The sequence below is a fragment of the Ranitomeya imitator genome, chromosome 7 (assembly GCF_032444005.1).
Source record: "Ranitomeya imitator isolate aRanImi1 chromosome 7, aRanImi1.pri, whole genome shotgun sequence".
NCBI classification, from domain to species: domain Eukaryota; kingdom Metazoa; phylum Chordata; class Amphibia; order Anura; family Dendrobatidae; genus Ranitomeya; species Ranitomeya imitator.
Window position 1 is genome coordinate 132,724,091 of NC_091288.1, and position 17,033 is coordinate 132,741,123.

Below are 17,033 nucleotides of genomic sequence, written 5' to 3' on the forward strand. Positions count from 1 at the left end.
CTGTCCAAGGGTCTATATAAAGATATTCCATAGCACACGTCCACTGTTGTCCCATTGGTGGTGTCTGTTTATCTAGATTTTTCTCCTGTAAAATTTTCCACCATGTGCACAAAAAACGCAAACGCATGCAAAACACATGTAAACATTGCGTTCTTTTGACCGCATGCACTAACGTATGTGTCTAAAAAATGCTGCGTTTGCACGCGGTTTATCGTGCGATTTCATCAGACCATATGACATTTTACCAATATTCTTCTGTATAATCCAAATGTTCTCCAGTAAACTTAAGACGGGCCTGGACATGTACTGGCTTAAGCAAAGGGACACGTCTGGCACTGCAGGATCTGAGTCCCTGGTGGCATAGTGTGTTACTGATGGTAGCCTCTGTTACAGTGGTCCCAGGTCTATACAGGTCATTCATGTGTGGTTCTGGGATTTTTGCTCACCGTTCTTTTGATAATTTTGACCCCATGGGGTGAGATCTTGCGTGGAGCCCCAGATTGAGGGAGATTATCAGTGGTCTTGTATGTCTTCAATTTTCACACCAAGCTGCTTGCCTATTGCAGATTAAGTCTTCCCAGCCTGGTGGAGGGCTAAAATTTTGCTTCTGGTGTCCTTCAACAGCAATTTGGTCTTCACCATAGTGGAGTTTGGAGTGTGACTGTTTGAGGTTGTGGACAGGTGTCTTTTATACTGATAAGTTCAAACAGGTGCCATTACTACAGGTAATGAGTGGAGGACCCTCTTGAAGAAGTTACAGGTCAGAAATCTTGCATGTTTTTAGGTGACCAAATACTTATTTTCCACCATAATTTGCAAAATAAATCTTGCCAAATCAGACAAGATGATTTTCTGGATTTGTTTTCTTATTTTGACCTATGGTGTTAATTATGTTAATTACAGGCCTCTCATCTTTTTAAGAGGGAGAACTTGCACAATTGGTAGCTGACTAGTGATCAGCGAGTATACTCGTTGCTCGGGTTTTCCCGAGCATGCTCGGGTGACCTCCGAGTATTTGTTAGTGTTCGGAGATTTAGTTTTCATCGCGGCAGCTGAATGATTTACAGCTACTAGCCAGCTTAAAGGGAACCTGTCACCCCGTTTTTTCAAGAGCTAAAAATAGCGTTAAATAGGGGCAGAGCTGTGCTTTACATTAGTGTATTTTGTGAGCCTTTATTCCCCACCTATGCTGCCGAAATACCTTTGTAAAGTCGCCGTTTTGAGCTGTCACTCACGCTAGTCAGGTCATATGGGCGTGGTGACAGCGCTGTTTCTGCCCCAGATCTCCGTTGGTGGCGTAGTGGTGTGCGCATGTCCAACTGGCGAATCCACTGTGCAGCTTGAAGGAAAATAGCGTTATCTGCGCTATTCAGCCGTTTATCGGTGGGCACGGCCATCTTTGTGAGGCCGCGTTTGCGCAGATGGTTTTTCTCGGCTTCCCGGGGCTTCAGGAAAATGGCCGTGGGTTGCCGCGCGTGCGCAGATGGCGAACTCGGCTTCAGGAAAATGGCCGCCGCCATTGCACGTGGTTTATCGTGCGTTTCAGGTTGCGGCATAAACACTGCGGATTCTACTGCAAATGTGACACTAGCCTTAGAGAGGTCTGGGTTATTTTTTTTCATACAGAAGGCATAGGAAACTGGACAGAACCAGTTTAAGGACTTGTGCAGAATCCATAATTTACGACCTTGTTATTACAAATTAAAATACTTTCTTTCCCCAATTAAAATATTTTATTTTTTAGGTCATGTAGTAAGCCATTCCGTTTCTTCTGTGGGTCTAATAAAATAATAGATGCTTGAGATCTGAGGGCAGAGAAGAATTATACACTGACAAAGTGGCAGTGTGTATTTTCTAATCTCTTATGCATTGTATTTATTTTATTTTAATTTGTACCAAATAATGGCAGACTTGGAGATTGTTTGCCCCTGCATGATCATGAATCTTCTAATTCACAAATTAGGATCTCCGAAAGTAAACTAAAATGTAACATGAAAGAGAAACACAACTTGTTTAGGGGTAATATAGTAATATTTTATTATGTACAATACAATGAAAATAAAAGTAATTGATGACATTTATTCATGCTGATTTTTCTGCAGTCTAAGAAACTTAAGGCCATAGCTTTGGGGGTTCCTCTGCCACTCGACTTTTAAATAAAGTTATTTCATCCAAATGCATCAAGGGAACATCTCTGATCACTTCAGCTAAATTCTCATGAAGTAAGGGGAAGATTGTGGTGTTTAATGCTGGACGGTCCACAGAAAACCTTAAAATATGAAAGAGAAAGACAGCCAAGGTTATAATATAATACTACACAAGTGAAAACACCAAAATACAGATTCAAAAGGCAGAAATAACCAATCTTAGCCAGAAGCATTCTTGTACTTGCTTCTCCATCAATAGTATCCAACCAAGTAAAGATTAGTGGACAAATCCATATAGCTACCACAAGATGAGTACCAAGTACCCACAGACCACTATATCACAAATGCCATAAAATCAATAAAGTTTATTGAGAACAAATTTAAAAGTATACATAATACCATGTGAGTTTTGTCAAAGAGAATTAGTCAAAATTCCATGAGCCGCGGAAGTACCACATCTAACCATATCATTTTAAGCATTAAAGCACACTGTGATTGATATAAGTCCCATATAAGATTCCCAGAAACATCCTTTAAGGTAGTCATACATATATTGTTCCCGGATGATGAGAATTCAGTATATAGTATATAAAGTAATTATCAGATGTTGTAAGTGGATCAATACTTACCCATAGTTGTGTACCGCTGCCCAGGAACACCCCGACGCGCGTTTCGCCCGTGCTTTTTCAAGGGGAGTCCCCTTGATGTGGTACTTCCGCGGCTCATGGAATTTTGACTAATTCTCTTTGACAAAACTCACATGGTATTATGTATACTTTTTAAATTTGTTCTCAATAAACTTTATTGATTTTATGGCATTTGTGATATAGTGGTCTGTGGGTACTTGGTACTCATCTTGTGGTAACAAGTGAAAACACCAGTTGTATATCTAGATAATGCAATGTGGACTGCCATATAATATTAAATGATGTATTGAAAATTCTGGCACTCAAAAAAATTGATGCAAATGAATTTTATTAAAGAAAGTCCCAATATCTTATAACGTTTCGGTCTTTGATTCAAACCTTCATCAGACTAGAGGAATGGAAGAATAGGAATACACAGTACGCCCAACCATGGAAATAGTCTTGAAAAATGGCTGTATTCCCATGGCCATGCTGTGTGGGATGGCTGAAAAAATTATAGGAAATTACCCATAGGTACGATGAGTTGCGTATGGAATGGGCATGAATTGCCATAGGAAAAGCGTTTTTCCCAGGGCGATTCATGCCCATTCCATACACCGCTCAAATCATTCAGCTGAGGTGATGAAAACTAAATCTCCGTACACTAACAAATACTCTGTGATCTTCGTGCCACCCCCAGTGATCTGGGTCCCCCCGATGATCTATGAGCCCCACTCTGTGATCTATGTGCCTCCCCGGTAATGTCTGTCCCCCACAATGCTGTATATCCGCCCTCCCTAAGTGCTGTATATCCCCCCAGGGCTGTATGCGCTCCAAGTGATATGTATATTCCCCAGTGCTGCATTTGCCCTCGAAGTGCTGTATATCCAACTGAGTACTGTATATTGCCCCCAGTGCTGTATATCCCCCAACCTGTGATGTATATAGCCCCCAGTGCTGTATAGAGCCCTCAGTGATGTATGTGACCCCAGCAGTGATGTATATTCACCCAGGGACATATATACCCCCAGTGCTGTCTGTGCTTCCTAGTGATGTATTTAGCCCCTCAGTGATGTCTATTCTCCACAGTCTCCCTGGTGATGAATATGTCCCAGCATCTCCTGTGATGTCAACGCCCCCCCCCAACCCCTCCTGTAATTCATATGACCACAGAGTCTCCTGTGATGCACATACAGCAGGGTCAATATTTCCTATGTTATATATGTACAGCAGTCCCAGCTGTACAACAGTCCCAGCATCTTCTGTGTGATGTATATACAGCTGTCTCCACGTCCTCTATGTGATATAGATACAGCAGTCTCAGCATCTCCTATGTCATGCATAGACCGCAGTCAGTGTCTCCTATGTGATATATATATATCCTATGTATATTTGTAGGCCCAGCACTTCCTGTGTGTATACAGTCATGGACAAAAATTTTGAGAATGAGACAAATATAAATTTTTCCAAAGTCTACTTCATTTTTTCAAATGGCAATTTGCATATACTCCTGAATGTCAGAGTGATCAGCTTAACAGCAATTACTGTACTTGCAAAGTCAATATTTGCCCAGAAAATGAACTTTAACCCCCAAAACACATTTCAACATCATTGCAGTCCTGCCTTAAAAGGAGCAGCTAACAGTTTTAGCGATTGATCCATTAACACAGGTGTGGGTGTTGATGAGGACAGGGTTGGCGATCAGTCATGATTAAGTAAGAATGACATCACTGGACACTTTAAAAGGAGGCTGGTGCTTGGTATCATTGTTTCTCTTCAGTTAACCATGGTTATCTCTAAAGAAACACGTGCAGCCATCATTGCACTGCACAAAAATGGCCTAACAGGGAAGAGTATCGCAGCTAAATAGATTGCACCTCAGTCAACAATCTATCGCATCATCAAGAACTTCAAGGAGAGAGCTTCCATTGTTGTCAAAAAGGCTCCAGGGCGCCCAAGAAAGACCAGCAAGTGCCTGGACCGTATCTTAAAACTGTTTCAGCTGCGGGATCAGACTACCAGCAGTGCCGAGCTTGCTCAGGAATGGCAGCAGGCTGGTGTGAGTGCTTCTGCACGCACTGTGAGGCGGAGACTCTTTGAGCAAGGCCTGGTTTCAAGGAGGGCAGCAAAGAAGCCACTTCTCTCCAGAAAAAACATCAGGGACCGACTGATATTCTGCAAAAGGTACAGGGAGTGGACTGCTGAAGACTGGGGCAAAGTCATTTTCTCTGATGAATCCCCTTTGTTTGGGACATCTGGAAAACAGCTTATTCGGAGAAGAGGTGAGCGCTACCACCAGTCTTGTCTCATGCCAACTGTAAAGCATCCTGAAACCATTCATGTGTGGGGTTGCTTCTCAGCCAAGGGGATGGCTCACTCACAGTCTTGCCTAAAAACACAGCCATGAATAAAGAATGGTACCAGAATGTCCTCCAAGAGCAACTTCTCCCAACCGTCCAAGAGCAGTTTGGCACCCAACAATGCCTTTTCCAGCATGATGGAGCACCTTGCCATAAAGCAAAGATGATAACTAAATGGCTCATGGAACAAAACAGAGATTTTGGATCCATGGCCTGGAAACTCCCCAGATCTTAATCCCATTGAGGACTTGTGGTCAATCATCAAGAGACAGGTGGACAAACAAAAACCAACAAATTCTGGCAAAATGCAAGCATTGATTATGCAACAATGGACTGCTATCAGTCAGGATTTGGTCCAGAAGTTGATTGACCTCTCGTGTCTCCCCTTTTCCCCATAGTTTGTAAGCTTGCGAGCAGGGCCCTCACTCCTCCTGGTATCTGTTTTGAACTGTATTTCTGTTATGCTGTAATGTCTATTGTCTGTACAAGTCCCCTCTATAATTTGTAAAGCGCTGCGGAATATGTTGGCGCTATATAAGTAAAATTATTATTATTATTATTATTGAGAGCATGCCAGGGAGAATTACAGAGGTCTTGAAGAAGAAGGGTCAACACTGCAAATATTGACTTGCTGCATTAACTCATTCTAACTGTCAATATAACCTATTGGTACTCATAATATGATTGCAATTATATTTCTGTATGTGATATAAACATCAGACAAACACTAATAAAAACCAGAGGGCAGCAGATCATGTGAAAATATATTTTGGTGTCATTCTTAAAAATTTTGGACATGACTGTATACAGCAGTCCTTATGTCTCCTATGTGATGTATATACAGTAGTCTCTGCATCTCCTATGTGATGTATATACAGCTGTCTCTGCACCCTCTATGTGATAAAGATACAGCAGTCTCAGTGCCTCCTTTGTGATGTATAGACAGCAGTCAGTGTCTAACTATGTGATGCTTATAAAGCAGTCCCATTGTCTCCTATCTGGGTGCAGAGAAGAGCGACCAAGGTTATTAGAGGACTGGGGGGTCTACAATACCAAGATTGGGTATTACACTTGGGGCTATTTAGTTTGGAAAAACGAAGGATAAGGGGTGATCTTATTTTAATGTATAGGTATATGAGGGGACAGTACAAATACCTTTCTGATGATCTTTTTAATCATAGACCTGAGACAGGGACAAGGGGGCATCCTCTACGTCTGGAGGAAAGAAGGTTTAAGCATAACAACAGACGCGGGTTCTTTACTGTAAGAGCAGTGAGACTATGGAACTCTCTGCTGTATGATGTTATGAGTGATTCATTACTTAAATTTAAGAGGGGACTGGATGCTTTTCTTGAAAAGTATAATGTTACATGTTATGTATATTAGATTCCTTGATAGGGCGTTGATCCAGGGAACTAGTCTGACTGCCGTATGTGGAGTCGAGAAGGAAGTGGTTTTACACTTTAACAAAAGTGATGACCAGATGACTGCACAGTTGTAAAAAAAACACAAATAATCCTCACTTTCCTTAGGTCCAGCACAGGCTCTCTGCTGCTACTATGGTCTTTGTGTTTGGCAGCAGCCATAATATCATGGTTACAGCATAAGCTGAAGCCAATCACGGAGCTCAGTGAGTCTGCTGCTGTAGACAACACAAGCCACTTACATTTAAAATGCATGCTCTCTGTAATGCGCTTCCTCTTTTAAATCTCCCACCATACAGATGTATGATCGCAGGACATGTGATCATTATGCCTATTTATTTCCTGTTGCAATGTGCTGTGCATTAATCTAATGATGCACCCCACATCTAGAAGGCTCTAAAAATAAACAGCAAAATAGCAATCATGGTAAAAAAACTTTGTAACTTAGTCATTAATTGGTTTTTAGATTACTTTATTAACCCCTTCATGATATATCACAAACTTGCATCATATGCCGACTCCTTGATTTCGAACCAGGCTGGCACACAGCCCACATCTTTCTTGTACATGATAGCTGATTTAATCAGCAATCATGTGCCTCTAACAACCGCGGATGGAGTGGAGTTCCGCCTGTGGCTGTTATTCTATTAAATTCCAATGTCAATGTCTGACAGCAGTGTTTAACATGCACAGACAGAGGCGTGTGTCATTCCATGCCCCCATCGGCCTGCCCGTGACGTAATCGATGGGTTGTAAGGAGAGCAGTCAGACTGCTGATGACCCCCATGCCTATCATTACAATCTTCCTGTGAAAGCGTGCGCATGGCTGGCGTTCATAGGAAATTGTGATTTTCACTATACAGAGCAAAATATCACAGACTTAAATACTATATTACACTAACTAGTATAAAACAACACTTTTATTAAAGATATATTAAAAGGAAATTTTAAAAATTGATGAAGTTAAATGCACTGGATTTAAAAATTATATAAAAAAATTAATGTGACTTTAAGTTCCTGATCTTGACTGTGTTTTATTCATCACCCAAAGTTCACAAAGGTCTTGATCCCCCCTTAAAGGCCATCCAATTGTGGTAGGAATTGATTCAATTACACAAAACTCAAGTATCTATATTGATAGGATCTTGAGGCCTTTTGCGATCTTGTTACCCTCATATATTAGAGATACAGACCTTCTCAAGGTGGAAGATGTGGTGATAGGTAAGGAGGTTTATCTGGCGTCAATCAACATAAAATCCCTTTATAGTAGTATTCCCCTTCCCCTGATGAAGTCACCCAGAGTAACAATACGCGTTGGGAGCTAGCGGGCTCTTTAATTTCCATTGAGTAGTGAGTATTACTATTTCTGTATTTATCTATGTACCTTACACTCTCTGCCATGTGCTCAATGTGGGGTGTCCTCGTTCATATTATGGATTGCTAACCATTATTTACTTATTTATATTTATATGAGCTGTCTATCAGAATTACTATTCATACAGAATTTAATCCTTTTTATAAACCATTATGTACCGATATTGCCTATTGGAAATCTATAGCCATGTAGAGGCGTTTTTCCACTTGAGCCTGTGGTGGGTGTGTATATTTACATTTCATTTACATTTCATTGTGATTTGTGGATAGTTACTACTCACTGGGATCCCCTCTTTTGGGACTATTTATTCCCTTGAAAATAGCAAATGGCCGACAGCACATTAGACATATGGATGCACGTCCTAGTTCCACTGGACCCCCATGGAGATTGTACATACCAAGTAAACAATGAAGGACAGCATCCAATCCAGGTGAAATGTTCAAAAATGGATTTCTTTATTTGCCAAAGTGCAACGTTTCAACCCACAAGGGTCTTTTTCAAGCAAGAAAAAGACTCTTGTGGGTTGAAACGTTGCACTTTGGCAAATAAAGAAATCCATTTTTGAACATTTCACCTGGATTGGATGCTGTCCTTCATTGTTTACTTGGTATTTATTCCCTTGAGCCTGCTTTATTCACATCCTCATATACAGGGGGTGTTGTTTGGGTATATATATTTTTAAAGTGTTTTAATGTTTTTATGTTTTGTAAGCACTTTTTGTCTCAATAAAGCCTTGCTCACTTTACATGGGTTGTGTGTGCACTTCATTTGCGCTTCTTTTTCTCTTTCTCTTATACATGCTTTTTATAATAAATAATAATAATCTTTATTTTTATATAGCGCTAACATATTCCGCAGCGCTTTACAGGTTGCACACATCATCATCGCTGTCCCCGATGGGGCTCACAATCTAAATTCCCTATCTGTATGTCTTTGGAATGTGGGAGGAAACCGGAGTACCCGGAGGAAACCCACGCAAACACGGAGAGAACATACAAACTCTTTGCAGATGTTGTCCAAGGTGGGATTAGAACCGAGGACTCCAGTGCTGCAAGGTTGCTGTGCTAACCACTGCGCCACCGTGCTGCCCTTTTTGGCGCATTAGTTGCACCCTCCCTCTTATATTGGTAATGTATTTGTAGTGGTGCCCACTCATTTTCTTCTTTTCTTTATAGTAATATTCCTTATAGCATCGGGCTAATGGCGCTAAAACGCTACTTTAGGTCAAAAGGGATACAGTTTGCCTCACATAATAGATTGTGTCTGACCTGAAGTTTGTCTTGAAGCATAATTTCTTTGCTTTCAATGATTAGTTCTTCCGCCAGCTCAGTAACACTGCGATGGGGAGCCCGGGTGCCCCAGGTATAATAACTTTGTTGGGAATTTAATAATAACACTGTGGGTCTGAGACTAACATATGACTGATTACAACTCGATCAATTTTGTGGACAGCCAGATTGGTAGGGACACTGCCACTGAAACCTTCCATAAACCTACTGCCACTAATGACTTTTTTCGTTGGGACAGTCATCACTGAGTAGAAAGCCTAAAAAATATATTGACAAGGATATATCAAAGCAGAAAACAAAGGGAAAAAGAACCCTTATAAAAATACCCTTTATTTGTATTCATTAAAAGCACAAAAATTGAAAAAAATCCATAAAGGGTCATCAAAAATGTATACAGTCAGGTTGGTATAAAAGATACCCATACATCCTTTAATAAGAAAAAATCTACGGGAATAGAATGCGTCTTAAGTCTCCCTTCCTAACCGGTACCCTAGGTCTCCGTTCCTAACAGCGGAAGTTGGCACCCTGAGGATACGATATGGCGCCCCCACTCCACGTAGGCTCTCTGTTGTGAATTCCGTTCTTGGGCTCCCTCCGGTGGATGTAAATGGCACTTTTGTGAATTCTGCCCTTGGGCTCCCTCTGGTGGTTTTGAGTGGAACTGCCGCTCCTTGGGTTTAGCTTTAGCAGCTGCTTTCACTAATCGTCTCTCCTGGCTCTGCTATTTAACCTGGCTCTAGTCTTCAGCCTATGCCACTTGTCAATGTTTTCTGGCTGGAGTCACATCTCTGCTTGGATTCTCCTGGTTTCCTGACCAGTTCTGCAAAGATAAATTCTGGCTTTGCTCATTTCAGTCCACACGTTGTGGAATTATTGTTCTGTGCATTCTATTTTTGTCCAGCTTGTCATTATGGATTTTTTCTGTTAGCTGGAAGCTCTGGGAAGCAGATTTACCCTCCACACCTTTAGTCAGGTGTGGAGATTTTGTAAACTCTGTGTGGATTGTTTTGTAGTTTTTATACTGACCGCACAGTATCCTTTCCTGTCCTATCTATCAAGCTAGACTGGCATCCTATGCTAAAATGTGATTTCATCTCTGCGTATGTTATTTTCCCCTCCTCTCACCGTCAATATTTGTGGGGGGCTATCTTTCCTTTGGGGATTTTCTCCGAGGCAAGATAGGTTTCCTGTTTCCATCTTTAGGGGAAGTTAGATCTTAGGCTGTGCCGAGGGGTCTAGGGAGTGTCAGGTACCCCCCACGGCTATTTCTAGTTGTGCTGCTAGGTTCAGGGTCTGCAGTCAGTACAGATACCACCTCCTTCAGATCTTGTCTCATGTTGTTCCTAAACCACCAGATCATAACAGCTATCCCTACCTGACCCTTACAGGAGGTCCTTAAGCAAAGCCAACACCACCACCCAATAAAGTGCTTAAAGTTCTATACAAACATAGGATATGTCTGGTCAGACCTATAAGGTGCTGGCCTAAAAAAGCGGATGCCTCTCTACAGCTGTATATAGGTATAAAACTTTTCACAAATGGAGAGAAGTGCTGTAAGGGCAGAGACACAATGCCGTATCTCTCGTGCGAGAATCGCATCGTGAAATTCGTACTGACTGTCGGCTCTTCTGACCTGAGCTTGACAGTTAAGTAATCCATCATGCTGTCATGCTCAGGTCAGTAGAGGTGCCGGCCAGTCCATGCAGTGCGATGCGATTCTCACACGAGAAATACAGCAGTGTGTCTCTGCCCTAAAAAAGATTCTCAGATTTGTTCAAACTGTCTCTTGACGCAAAATCTTCTGCATCAAATGAATAAATGGATCCAATAGAGAATGATCCACATGTATCTATATGCTTGTTGACCGTATAGGGGTAGTCCCAGTGCTTGAGAGGTAGGTATAAGTAAGAAAAATTAAATACCCAAAAGTCATAACCATCAGTTATCAGATTATTTAAAGTGTGACAAAATAATAAATTGCACATACCCCAAACGTGTCAGACTAAAGCCTAATAGACACAGCATATTCATGATAGAATAGTGCAAAATCATATACAAGTAAGGAAGACCAACGATCAACTTACGGTAACAAATAAAATGCCCCATCCGACGTGTTTTCCCCCTTTAGGTTCAATAAAGGGTCCATCAGGTGATATACTGGGTAAGAGAAACAGAGCTAAGATAAAGCTTCTGCCACATTGACCAAAAATATTATGATGGAATGCTGCGTCCGTTCCACCACAGATGGAACCCTTCTAAGGCTGGTTTCGCATTTGCGGTTGTGTCCGCAGCATTTTGGACGCATACATCCACATGCATCTCGATTTCCCATCTTTATCCTTGTAGACGCAGGTACATGCGTTTGCATGTGTTAGCCCGCATTTGCTTACGCATGTGTATTTTGGCGGTGTGTGGCTGACGCACCATGTTAGAATTTTTGTGGCAGCAAATTTCCGCCGCCATAAGCATGTGTACGCCTGCGGAAGGAATGAGTCAAATTAACGCATTACAGTCTATGGGAACGCATGCGTACACAAGTGTTTGCGTTTGCTTGCGTTTGCGTACGCATGCGTTCTTCTGAGTAAACATTTCTAGGAACTTGTATGAAGCCACCCCCCAAGCAAAGGTTATAAAAGTAGGTTTGGGCAGTGGAACTCCATTACTCTCAAGACTCTGGAAGCAACACAAGACTTGCAGTCTCAAGTGTGGAAGACTCCTACAAAATGTAAGCATACACGCTATATGTCTGCCTGTTTTTCTCCCTGCAGTCTGTAATCATTTCTATCTTTCTTGCAGCATTCCTCATCATGTCCTCCTCTGAAGATCAGAGCTCACACAGTGGACCGGATACTGAAGTGAGTACATTTGCTCCTGATAGTCACGGGTGGGATTCAAATTTTTAACAAGAGGTTCTGTGTTTGTGTGTAGGAAAGCCACACCAATTTTTAAGCCACACCCATTTACACACACCTTTTCCTCAAACATATACAAGTAGGAGTGCAGTCAAACAGTTGAAAAAAATACAATGGAATAAGATCAGAACAGTGCACATTCTGTCCAGCGGCTCTCCTAACCCGATCCAAAGCATGCAAACAACGCTGCGCTTACAAACCACAGGCAATTCCTGTTTTGGTTCTGAGCTCCATCTACTACATTATGCCACCAGAATACAAAGAGAGGGAGCACTGTGATCACCCCCATCATTCTCCGTACAGTAGAGGATGGTCTAATACCCATGTTGCCCTCTAAAATCCTGACCACACATTGCATCCACAGCACCCCTATAACAAATCACCCCAGATCCTACGAGACGCTATTTGGGGTCTAGATTTTTTTTTTGATAATTAGTAGATTAAAAACTTTTGTTTCATCATTTTTTTGAAGACAGAATATGGGAAAAATTAATTAAGGTAAAGCCTGGTTTAGGAAACCCAATTTCATAAATTTTATACATTTATTATATATTTGGGGGTCTCCTTTCAGGACCTTTATCAAACAACTAAAAGAAAGGGTGGCTGCAAAGAAAGTCTCATTCTCTCTCTGAATGACCAAGATTGTCCCCTCCTTACACTGACCACCACACAGGAGCTGACATACCATTGGTGCAACTGCACAGGGTAAGGGGGCCATTTCCACCACAAAAGCAAGAGAAATTATACTGAATTACTGTATGCATATATTATTTTTGCACAGGGGTCCTTTTCTCTGTGTCTGCCTTCTGTCGCCACCAGCGTAATGCCCGATTTCCCCTGTGATGGTGGAGCTGTGAAGGAACAAAAGAACTGAATGCTCTGTGTTGGTTGTCTCCATAGATCACAGCTGATCACTGAGGGTCCTACTATTTTACAAAATTCTCTGGTGTACACAATCCTTATCGGCATGGACTTTTTAGGGCATAAAGGGGGTGCAGCTCCCCATGGCTCATGTGGGTAACCATAAAGGGGGTGCAGCTCGCCCTGGCTCATGTGGGCAGCCATAAAGGGGGTGCAGCTCACACTGGCTCATGTGGGGAGCCATAAAGGGGTGCAGCTCGCCATGGCTCATGTTGGCAGCCAAGAAGGGGCTGCAGCTCGCCCTGGCTCATGTGGATAACCATAAAGGGGGTGCAGCTCGCCATGGCTCATGTGGGCAGCCATAAAGGGGGTGCAGCTCACCCTGGCTAATGTGGGCAGCCATAAAGGAGGTGCAGCTCGCTCTGGCTCATTTGGGCAGACAAAGGGGTGCAGCTTGCCCTTACTCGTGTGGGCAGACATAAAGGGGCTGTTGCTCGCCCTGGCTCACGTGGGCATTTTGCAAACACCCATTCATTTAATAAGTGCAGTGTAATCCTCAATGTCCCTATTGTGACATAGTAGGGACATTAAGGACTTGACAGACCGCTAATTAAAGTGGTCCATTACTGATGCACCCAAAGATCGGCTTGGGGTGTGTTATGCTATAGGGTAGTCCAATGGGAAGAAATATATAGAAAAACACCCCTGTTACCTGGGTGGTAAAGGTCTGATCATGCCCCGAACCCTCAATGCCCAGCAGTCCAGAAATAAAACCTGATTTGTACCTTGGGACAAATGAAAGCACCTGTGGGGATGCAACTGGTAGTGTGGCTATTACCTGTATGGTGAGTGACAGAGGCACCACAAGTCCCAGCAGCACAGGGCATGCAGGTGTGTACAGCTCCCCGTTGTGCAGCACTCCTGCTTTTGCACAACTACAACACCCAGAGTTCCTTAAGCAGCAGTTGGGAGTTGTAATTCCACAGCAGGTTGCAGAGCGCTAATATTTGCGTTGCGGAATTGCATTTCCGTATTATGGTGGATGGGTGAAGACACAAAAGAGAATAGTAAAACCAAAAACACTCAGTTTGAAAAAAATCGCAGTAATCCGCAAGTGCTAGTAAAAGATGTAAAAAACAGGGTATTTGGTTGATACGTTTTTTGCAAAAATGTATACTAAGCTGCTCTACCAAACTTCACGGTATACCCATATCAGAGCAGTCCTAACTAATGTATGCAATCCCTATCTGATGGATTTTTCCTCTCTGAACCCTGTTCACACAGGTAATATACAGATGATCAGGTTTTTAAATACATCAGATAGGGATTGCATACATTAGTTAGGACTGCTCTGATATGGGTATACCGTGAAGTTTGGTAGAGCAGCTTAGTATACATTTTTTGCAAAAAACGTATCAACCAAATACCCTGTTTTTTTACATCTTTTACTAGCACTTGCGGATTACTGCGATTTTTTTCAAACTGAGTGTTTTTGGTTTTACTATTCTCTTTTGTGTCTTCAGGTTTCTTGGTGGTGTGTGAACATGTTCCTACAGACTTGTTCACTGTGCAAGTAGCCCATGTGTTCCTGTTTCCATTATGGTGGATGGGGTAGAGAGAAGCGTTTGTTTAGCAAGGTGAGGCCTGGGAGCCGCTTACTCTCCTGGAGCAGAGCTCTGTCACCGGCAGTCCTGTCATCATCCTTCTTGTCGGTTATGACTAAACCCGGGCTGTATTGGCCACAGATATCAGTGCACGGGTCCCGGCGTGGTGCAGGCATCAGTGCACAGTATCTGGCGGCATGCAGGCTGGGAAGCAGAGCCCTCCGTGCTGTTGTTGTTGTGCTGCATAAGTACCGGATCGTGGCTCAATTTCCCAGCTTCTGGGAACTGGCTGCTTTTTTTAAGAAACGGTTCCATTGAACCAGGGAGAACCTGCCGAATCCCACCCCTGCTGATTGGCAAGTATTCACTGTCACTATTACACATGTGACAAAATATTTTTATTTTTATTTTTACAGAACCCTTCCAGTGCAGATCATCAGGAGCAGCAAACTCAGGCCCAAGCTCCGGTGGCAAGACGGTGTGCAAGTATTCTTGACTGTTTTTATTTATTCTTGGCTCTTGTTGTTACTCTTGCCTTTTTTAATTTATTCTTGACTGTTTTTGTGCCGCTTGACTTTTTTTTGTGACTGTTTTAGATTTAAGGGCAGAGACTCACTGCCGTATTCCTCCTGCGATAATCGCATTGCACTGCACGTACTGGCCAGCACCTCTCCTGCCCCTAGCATGAAAGATTACTATTCAGCTGTCAAGTTCAGGTCAAAAGAGCCGACAGCCAGTACCAGTTTTATAATGCGATTCTCACACGAGAAATAAGGCAATGTGTCTCTGCCCTAGTGTTTTATCTTTCTAACTTTTTTTTTCATTTCTAGGTCACACAACGGGAGGAGGAATACTTGGATAATTACCTCCTCATCATCATCCTGGTGCAGGAGCGAGTTCCATTGTGGGACACCCGTCAGCATCAGCACTCGGACATTGTGGTGATTCGGCGGCTGTGGAATGAGGTGGCCCAAGCGCTGATGGATGACTGGGACAATGCCACGTCACGGATCAGAAAGGCTTTTCGTAAGTATTGCAGTGAGGTCTGATGCGGCAGTGAACCTGAAGGCCGGAATCACACAACCGTGTGTGATGCTATAAACTCCTGCAAGTTTGTCGCATCACACATGATTGTGGGATCCCTGCCTAAAGTGCATTAACAATTTTTTTTGCCATATTCACAGTGATCACAGTCAAAACCCGTTGGCGTTCAATGAAGGATTGCTTCAACAACCACCTGAGACAGGAGATTCAAAATTGCAGTGGTGCTGCTGCAAGGCTTGGGATATACACATATCACCTGGTGCTGTCTTGCTAGGACAGACGTCCAATCTCAGAAAAAGTAAGATGCAAATGTATCATTTGGGCAACTTCAACTGTTGTCCTGAAAGGGTGATGATGGTAATCTGGGAATGGGTTAGAAACAGGTTCATCAAGTTCAATGTTGGGTTGCTCTTCAGCCATAATATAGTTGTGCAACACCACACACGCCTTGACCACCTCATCGACTGTCTCAATTTTTAGATTAATGGCTGACCCTAAAATGCGACATTCTGAAACAGGGATAAAAAATGCACACAACAGATCTTCTTGCCCTGGTCATTCTTTAATTAAAAATCCTTTTTGTGTGGTTCAAGTCCTGACTGGAGTATGGTTTCAGGAGGTTTCCACACATCTGAAAGGCCTCATCCCCAACCACAACAAATGGCATTGATGGGCCTTGAGTGTTGGGAAGAGGTTGTGGCTGGGTGAAATTAAAATTCCCATACAATCTTTGGCCCATGTCCGAATTTTTAAATGTCTGCGAGTCATTACCACGGCCAAAAGATCCAATGTCCATGGCATCAAACCTACAGTTAACACAGTTAACAGCTGCAATCGCCATGAGCACTATGGAAAAATATTTTTTATAATTAAAGTACTCTGATCCAGTTCCAGCCTGTTTGGTAATCATGATATGTTTTCCGTCCACTGCTCCCAAACAGATGGGGAAATCACAAACTTCCAAAAATTGGTCTGCAGTTTGCTGCCAGATTTCCGTAGTGGGTAGGGGGATAAATTCCGCACATAGAACATCCCACAAAGCCTGGCAGGTGTCTGTGACAATCCCAGAGTGTGGAAATCCCTATCCGGAACTGGAAATGGAGCGATAATAGGCTCTCTCCGGTAGCCAGGAATCTGCCAAAAGGAGAAAGAAAAAAATAAAATCAGAATAATAATTTTTATGACTGGGTGTTTTGAAAAAAAGAGAAAAAGAAAGAAAGAAAGAAAGGAAGAAAGAAAGGAAGAAAGAAAGGAAGAAAGAAAGGAAGAAAGAAAGGAAGAAAGAAAGGAAGAAAGAAAGAAAGGAAGAAAGAAAGGAAGGAAGAAAGAAAGAAAGGAAGAAAGAAAGGAAGAAAGAAAGAAAGGAAGGAAGAAAGGAAGAAAGAAAGAAA

At 42.5% G+C, this 17,033-nt stretch overlaps 1 protein-coding gene across 4 annotated transcripts in view; it reads right to left on the bottom strand.

Moving 5' to 3' along the window:
- Nucleotides 1-2,015: 2,015 nt before the first annotated feature.
- The window catches only part of FBXL18 (F-box and leucine rich repeat protein 18), a 218,573-nt gene continuing 203,555 nt past the window's right edge, over nt 2,016-17,033 (bottom strand). For all 4 annotated transcript variants that reach the window (XM_069733819.1, XM_069733821.1, XM_069733822.1 and 1 more), the window contains exon 5: nt 2,016-2,269. In XM_069733819.1, coding sequence (XP_069589920.1) covers nt 2,113-2,269 — 157 coding nt within the window. In that variant the 3' untranslated portion in view covers nt 2,016-2,112. The remainder of the gene's footprint in view (nt 2,270-17,033) is intronic.